Source organism: Lepus europaeus, chromosome 2, assembly GCF_033115175.1.
Source record: "Lepus europaeus isolate LE1 chromosome 2, mLepTim1.pri, whole genome shotgun sequence".
Taxonomy (NCBI): domain Eukaryota; kingdom Metazoa; phylum Chordata; class Mammalia; order Lagomorpha; family Leporidae; genus Lepus; species Lepus europaeus.
Window position 1 is genome coordinate 3,661,858 of NC_084828.1, and position 8,212 is coordinate 3,670,069.

General features: G+C 65.4%; 1 protein-coding gene across 1 annotated transcript in view; it reads right to left on the bottom strand.

The window, feature by feature from the left end:
- UMODL1 (uromodulin like 1) overlaps positions 1 to 6,154 on the bottom strand; it is a 51,171-nt gene extending 45,017 nt beyond the window's left edge. Inside the window, 3 exon segments of the mRNA XM_062174778.1 lie at positions 565 to 726; positions 2,981 to 3,223; positions 6,079 to 6,154. Coding sequence (XP_062030762.1) covers positions 565 to 726; positions 2,981 to 3,223; positions 6,079 to 6,154 — 481 coding nt within the window.
- Positions 6,155 to 8,212: the final 2,058 nt, after the last annotated feature.

An 8,212-nucleotide genomic window follows, 5' to 3' on the forward strand; every position in this document is an offset into this window, starting at 1 on the left:
TACGGTACACAAACTTGATATTGGTTAGACTATTGCTTGTGACTACAGTATACCAAGACCAAATTCATATGTAGGATACTTTTATGCACCTGTTTCTCTAGCTTGGAACGTTCTGGGAGCAGAGAGAACCCTCCCCGGCCATGTGAGAACCTTCCAGGCCTGCAGCGTGGGCACACGGTGGGTGCAGGGCTGGGAGACGGTCGTCAGCCAGGCCCCTGTGCTGGCTCAGGGTTGGCACCCACACCTCCCACCGGGAGACACGGTGGCTTTGACAGCTACACCCGGGGCCCCAGGCCTTCCCCAGACGAGCGAGGACCTAGGGCTCTGCCCCACGAGGGTCTCAGCCCCCGCTCCAGGACACCTGGGTGGGCCGTTAGCGCTTCTCTCCTGGGGCTGCAGGGGCAGGATTTTGACAAAGAGCACACACACGCGTGAGCTCCCCCTGTGCACACAGGGGTGGGGGAGGCTCCCCGTGAAGCTGGGGCTGCCACTCCCAGACAGACGCCTCCCACCCAGGCCTCACCAGGGCCCTCCCTGCTGCCCCTCGGCCTACAGCAGCCCTACCTCGGGGTGCGGGGGCCACACAGTGGAGGCCCCCCGGCCAGGGGCAGCACTTCTGAAGTCCAGGGCAGTCGGTGTCTACACTGCACGCAGACGCGGATGGTCCCGGCCCCACTGCTGGGCAGACCCCAGGGCGCGATATGAATTCCCCTGACCGATTCAGAGCTGGGGAAAATGGCACAATTAATAAAGTACATCGGTGGTGTCCTGAACACAACCCCCCGGGAGCCGCCACAGGGCTGGGGGCTCCTCCTCCTCTAGACCCCAGAGCATCGGTGTAGGGGCTCCAGGCCCCTCTCCCAGAGCGCCCTGCTGCTTCCTGCCCCGTGCCTCACCCACCCACTCAGACCACACCCTTCCTGAGCACTTGCTGAGTATTGGCTCAGTGCTAGAACAAAGTCCCGTCTGCAGCAATGAGACTGCAGGGCTGCATGTAGGGACCAGGGAGACCGCCCTGGAAAGGAGCCGGCACCTGGAGCAGCCCACGCACAGCGGCCCGAGGCCCCGGGGGCCAGAGCAGCCCCACGCATGGCGGCCCAAGGCCCAGAGGGCCAGAGCAGCTCCATACATGGTGGCCCGAGGCCCAGAGGGCCAGAGCAGCCCCATACATGGCAGCCTGAGGCCCAGGGGCCAGAGCAGCCCCACGCATGGTGGCCCGAGGCCCCAGGGGCCAGAGCAGCCCCACACACGGAGGCCCGAGGCCCGGGGGCCAGAGCAGCCCCATACATGGTGGCCCAAGGCCCCGGGGGCCAGAGCAGCCCCACACATGGTGGCCTGAGGCCCCGGGGGCCAGAGCAGCCCCACACACAGCAGCCCGAGGCCCCGGGGGCCAGAGCAGCCCCATGCACAGCGGCCCGAGGCCCCGGGGGCCAGAGCAGCTCCACGCATGGTGGCCCGAGGCCCCGGGGGCCAGAGCAGCCCCACACACAGTGGCCCGAGGCCCCGGGGGCCAGAGCAGCCCCATGCACAGCAGCCTGAGGCCCGGGGGCCAGAGCGTTTGGTCCTTCGGGGACAGGGAGCAGCTGGCCTGTTCTGCAGGTGCACCCCCGAGGGTCACTTCCCCTCCCATCCTCTTCTTCCTCTTTCCTCCTGAGCTCCTGCTGCCTTCTCGCCACCGTTATTAGAACGATCCCTCTGGGACCCTAGGGCACCCCGTACTGTCCTCCAGGGAGGACCTGGGACATTGAGGACGAGTTCATGACCCCACTGTCCCGCCCACCCCGGCTGCCCTGGGACTGTCGAGCTAGAACATTCTCCCCGCTCCTCGCCTTGCCAAGTCCTACATCAAAGGTGCTGGCTTTCTAACAGAGGCGCCGGGATCCCACGGGAGGCCATTCCCCGGGCTGGTAGGGGCAGGGCCCTCCCTTCTGCAACCCTGGGAGCTGGGATGCAGGCGGGCCATGGTCAACCACGCCCCTGCCCTTTGGCCGAGTGACCTCGGCCAGCAGGGAGGAAGAAGCGTGGCCACCTCAGGAACGATGGGACAGGCAGAACAGAGCCAGCCGTCTGCGGCCGAAAAATCACAGCTCAGTCCAAACACGCCTGCCCCAGGGCTTCCTCCGCCACGGCCAGGTCCCAGGGGTCCCCAGCACCCCCGGGAAGGGGGCTGCTCCCCGGAGGCGCAGCATCGGGCACAGCCCCAGGCTGGCACCCTGGCTCCGGCAGCCCTTGGGCAGGGCCGGGGACGGGCAGGAGGGGTCCCCTACGTGTCCTGCGGAGGCAGGAGTGGTAGTCTGGGGGGGGGGGGAGGTCTGGCTGGCTCCTCGCGGTAGCCGGGCGTTGGTGACGGCGGTGACCTGGGGACACCGCCGGAAGAGGCGGACGCCTAAGAAGCGCTCCTGGAACCCTGAAGCCCCCTCCGTGCCTGGCCTGGGGGCGGGGTCCACGCGAGGGCACCTGCTGCCTCGTGCCCCGTGAACTCACACGGGAGGGCGGAGCCCTGGCCCTGGCCCTCGACCTCAGCAGGCAGGAGGACCCTGGGGGCTGCAAAAGACCCCGGTGCCCGAGTCCCCGACCAACGCCGACACCGCCTCTGAGGGCGGCCCCAGGCACCCGCTGCCCAGGCGCCCGGACAGCCTCAGTGCCACCGGGGAGCAGGCCAGAGAGGCCAGTTCTGGAGCCGCACCGGGCCCGAGAGGCCGGCCCACGCCTCGGGTGACTCTGAGGCGCCACCCAGATGGAAGACCCGCGTTGCAGAATGACCAGGACTCGTGCGCATGCGCAGGGTGCATCCTGGCGCCTCCCGGCCCTGCCCCCTGACTCACGCACACGTGCAGGGAGCATCCTGGCACCTCCAGGCTCCGCCCCCAGATTCATGCACATGCGCAGGGGAGCATCCTGGTGCCTCCCGGCCCCGCCCCAGGACTCCCGCGCATGCGCAGGCACCTCCTGGCCCTGTCCGGCCCCGCGCGGGACTCACGCAGGACGCAGTAGAAGCCCAGCTGCTCGTAGCCGTCGCAGCAGTCGGTCACGTTGGTGGGCTCAGGGACGTCCACCGGCAGGAGCTGTGTCCTGTAAACCGTCTTGGGGCACCGCCTCCACGGGATCCAGCCGCCGCAGGACACGTAGGTGACGCTGGACGACCGCGTGGCCTGCAGTCTGCGGACGCTCTGGGTCACGCGGCGGCCGCACAGCTGGTAGCCCAGCAGGGACAGGCCCCTTTCTGCAGCGGGGGTGCGGAGTTGAGGGGGCGAAGGAAGCAGACACCCGGGGCCCGGAGCGGGCCCGGCCTGGCGTCCCAGGACTGCCCCCTTCACAGGCCGGGCGACGCCCCCAGCCCATCCCGGGTTCTAGCAGCTGGGCCAGCACCCAGGGGTGGGGTGGGGGGCCGGAGGGCACCCCTGCAGGTGAGCGGGCCCCGGCCTGGCGTTCCAGGACTGCCCCCTTCACAGGCCGAGCGACGCCCCCAGCCCAGCCCGGGTTCCAGCAGCTGAGCCAGCACCCAGGGGTGGGGTCAGAGGCTGGAGGGCACCCCTGCAGGTGAGCAGGCCCCGGCCTGGCGTCCCAGGACTGCCCCCTTCACAGGCCGGGCGACGCCCCCAGCCCAGCCCGGGTTCCAGCAGCTGGGCCAGCACCCAGGGGTGGGGGGCCGGAGGGCGCCGCTGCAGGTGAGCGGGCACCGGCCTGGCGTCCCAGGACTGCCCCCTTCACAGGCCGAGCGACGCCCCCAGCCCAGCCCGGGTTCCAGCAGCTGAGCCAGCACCCAGGGTTGGGGTCAGAGGCCGGAGGTCGCAACCCCGCTGTGTGACCACGACTCCCGACTGCATGAGCGAGTCCCCGTGGGGCTCCGCTGGGCCACGCGGGACATGAATGTGGCACGGTCTTGGTGGAGGGGCTCCAGGAGGTCGTGGGGAGATGGGACGGAAGGATCGGCCCGTGGGGTTGCCGAACGCGTTTCGGAGAGCCATGCAGTTTCTTTTCCTGTGACACACTTGTCACCGGCTTTCAACACAAGGCCAGCACAGCCAATGCCAGCTTCCTGGGGCGAGCTCAGAGGTTCGCTGCCTCCGGGTGGGGGAGAAGGGCGTGAGATCTCCCTCCCCGGGCGCTGGGTCCCTCTCCTGCCTGGGGGCTGCCTCATGGGTGCAGTCACAACACCCTGGAGACAGGCTGCTCCCATCACCTTGTGCGGGAGGCACCGCTGCAGGCTGACATAGGCAGACGGAGGTGGGGCTGCAGGGGGTTCTGCTCCATGCCAGGGGACCACCAGGGACCACGGATGTGGGACAGGGTCCTGCCAGCAGCCTGGGCAGCAGCCAGCCCTGCCCCCCGCCTCCCCCCAACCCCGCCCCGTGGGGCCCACGGTCGGCCCTGCCCCCGCCTCCACCTCCCCCACGGGCCCACGGCCAGCCCCGCCCCCACCTCCGCCTCCACCTCCCCCACAGGACCCATGGCCGGCCCTGCCCCTCCCCTCAGCGCCCGTGTGGCCTGCGTGCAGGGTGAACCAGCGGCTTGAACCCATTGCATTTTCAGATCCCAGCCTCTGAGCTCCAGTGTTACTGGACCGACCGCGTAGCCTGCAGGTCGGGGCTCAGCGCTGGGGTTGGGGGGTCCTTCCAGGAGCACATGGGCTGCTTCACGGGGAGGGATTCAGGGGTGGGAGTGGAAATCACCCTCGGAGCCGCGGCTGTCTTCACTCCCGCCGTGGGCAGTGGCTCCGACCCCAGCGTGGACCTCACAGCCACCCACAGGCGTGCAGACCACCAGACCCATGGGCTTGCCACAGGCCCCAGAGCCGTGGGGGAGGCCGCTGGTCATGGAGCAAGCCCGTAGCGGCAGCCCCCTCCCTTCGGCTCGCTGGTCCCCAGTCTCTCCTGAGCGCTGGCCCGGCCTCTAGGGAATGGTCCCCAGCACGGGGTGAGGAGCAGGAAGCCCTGGGACTTGGCTTGGCCCAGGTGAGCTCGGCCGAGGGCTCAAAAGCGGCCTGGGTGAGGGGCCGCCGGGTCACGGTCCAGGGGCACTGCTGAGCAGGACACACCAGGCTGCTTGCACTGAGATGTCAGCCAGGCAGATCGAAGCTAGGAGGACACGCTGCCCGTGTGCATCCGCGACAGGGCCTGGTCCCCAGGGAGCCCCCGGGCTGCGCCTGGTCACTACAGAGCTCCAGCGGGTCACCAGCAGGGCCCGCACACACACACACACACACTTGTACACATTCACACAATCATGCACACATACTCCTGTACACACACATTTACACACTCATGCTCACTCATGCACACATACTCCTGTACACACACATTTATACACACTCATACTCCTGTACACACACACACGCACGCACTGGTCTCCTATGAAACCCGGGAGATGCTTGCCTTGTCTTGTTTTCCACGTCTCTGGGAGCCCCTGGGTCACCTGCACGCCTAGCAGAGCCCAGAGCAGAAGGCTCCCAGCAGGCCCTGCCCATCCTACTGCCACTGAGCGCACACCACCCACGCCGACAGAAAACTCAAGTTCAAAAAAACCCATAATCCGCGCAAATTCCTGCTTCTGGGTGGGAGCTTTGCAGCTCCGTAGAAGGAAGCTGAGTTGCGAGGCAGAGGCCCCGTCCGTTCTGGTCGGCAGAGGGCGGACCCTCGGAGGCATGGTTGAGGGTTTGCAGACCCCAAACCTGCGGGGTTGTTTGAGCCACCTTGCTAATCCTGTGCCTCTGAGGCTTCCGCCAGCGCCCGCGCTTCCCTGCTGGGAACTCTGCCCTTGCACGTCCACTGCCCGCTCAGGACACCTGTCCCCAGCATTCTCAGCGTGGCCCGAGGACCTGCAGTGTCCACGTCACCCCCACAAATGCAGAGCTGGGCCCCTGCAGACCCAGAACTCAGGGGACCCCCCACCCCAGGCATATGAGGCGCGCTCCTGTCGGAGGGGCTGCTGCCCCACCTTGGCCGGCTCCTGCGTGCAGCCACAGGACGGCAAGTTCAGCCACGAGCATTCGCTGCCTCTGAGTAACACGTCCTCACCTGCCCAGTCTCAGCAGGAGCTGCCCTCCCAAGACCCCCTCCCTTGGAGCCCCCTCCTCACCTGTGAAGCCGCTGGCCCAGCTCAAGCTCACGGCGCTGGCCAGAGCCAGGAGGGCCAGCCCCAGGGCCCCACGCATGGTGCAACGGTGGAGGCCCACGACTCTGGTCTCCCCTGCAGTCGCTGAGTCTCCCCGAGCCGCCCAGGCTTGGAGAAGACGCCTCTGTTCCCTGCGCTGCAGGCGGCGATGGCTGCAGAGGGAGCGCTCCCGGGGAGCTGTCCCTTATGTCCCCTCATTAACGCTTGCCTCCGCCATGGCCGTCCCCCTCGGGGCGCCTTCGTGACACAGCCCATTCTCCTCGGTGCTGATGGCATCTTTGGGGAAAGCTGAGTATCCAGTGGCCCCGGCCGCCCCCCTGGGTCTCGTCTCGTCCTGCAGAATCTGACTCCCTCCATCTAGTGCCGAGTATTCTCTTACTCCCAGCTCTGAACTGGCGTCCGATCAAAGTGGCCCATCGGGTGCAGAAAGGCGCCCTTCACACGGTGGGACAATGTGGGCCAGAGGTCAGGAGCGCGGCTGGCCCGGAGCCTCGCCCAGCACCCTCTCCCTGAGCGCTGGCCACTGAGATGCCGGTTCCATTCAGGATCTGCCGCAGGTAACGAGAGCATGGAGCCACCATGGAGCGTCGGCTGTGACATCACAGGCGCTGCAGTGCATGGTGGGAGTGTCTCGTCAGCACTGAAAAGCATTTGATCAGCACAGCAGGTAAAGCCGCTATCAGCGGTGCCGGCATCCCACGTGGGCACCAGTTCAAGTCCCGGCTGCTCCACTTATGATCCAGCTCTCTGCTGTGGCCTGGGAAAGCAGTGGAAGATGCCCAAGTCCTTGGGCCCCTGAACCAGTGTGGGAGACCCGGAAGAAGCTCCTGGCTCCTGGCTTCAGATTGGCCCAGCTCTGGCCGTGGTGGCCATTTGGGGAGTGAACCACTGGATGGAAGACCTCTCTCTCTCTCTCTCTCTCTCTCTCTCTCTCTCTGTAACTCTGACTTTCAAATAAATAAATAAATCTTTAAAAACATTTAATCACATGAAGTCAGAACAGAGACGCGTGCAGGCCCATGGCCACGAAGACGACTCCGCGCAGGGACAGGAGCCGGAAAGTCCTTGGGACGGGAAGGGAAGATCGTGACAGTGACGGCGCGGCAGGTGATCGGGGTTTTGTTTCCATGGCCACCAGGTTATGTGTGAAACAGATGCTTAGGTTTCCCAGTGGAAACTTTGTGGCTCACGATGTGACGTTCCACGCTGTGCGTGGCCTTTCGTGGCTGGGCCTGCAGAGCTGAGGCATCGTGTTCGGCGCAGGATAAACTCTTGTTCGGCTCAGAGGAAGCTTCCAGGTGCGTGGCTGAGCCCCGTCCTGGTTGTTTGGATCAGCAGCAGAATCCCCTTGTGCCCCAAACACAGAACAGAGGTCCCCGGGGGCCCTCCCAGCCTGACACCGCACCTCGGTTGCTACGCGTTTACTCCCAGTGGATGAACCTCTCAGGGCTGCGCTGCAGCCTCTGCACCACGACAGATGCCCGGACAGGACGTGAGGCAGGGCTGGGGCTGGGGGCTCGGAACACCTGTGTCCTGGGTCGAGGAGCCTGGGTTCCAGTCCTGGCTCTGCATCCGGCTCATGTGTGCCAGGAGGTAGCAGGTGGTTCTGGGTCCCTGCCACCCAGTGTGGGAGACGCTGGTGAAGTTCCAGGCTCCTGGCTTTGGCTCAGCCCAGCCCTTGGCTCTTGCTTGCATTTGGGGAGTGACCCAGCGGATGGAAGAACTTCTTGGTCTCTGCTTTTTTCTGTGCTGCTCTGGCTTTCAAATACATATGATAATTAACCAAATGACTACTTTTAATAAAGGGGAACGTGGAAGTCATGCCCCAGGTCAGGGGTCCCCACAGCGAGGAGCCCTGGAATGCAGCCCGTTAGAGAGAAGCATTGCTCCGGGCAGGACTGCTGTCCACAGAGATATCTTTTAGGTTTCAATCAGAAAAGAATACATTTAAAAGCTGCAATATAGTATTCAAAAAATAAGATTTTATTAGCAGTAAGTGAATAAACAGAAAACGTGATTTCAGCAAACGCAGACATTTGGAAACGCGGCGTGGGACTGCGGTGTTGTAGACACCGTCTCAGAACCTGTGCCCCTAGGA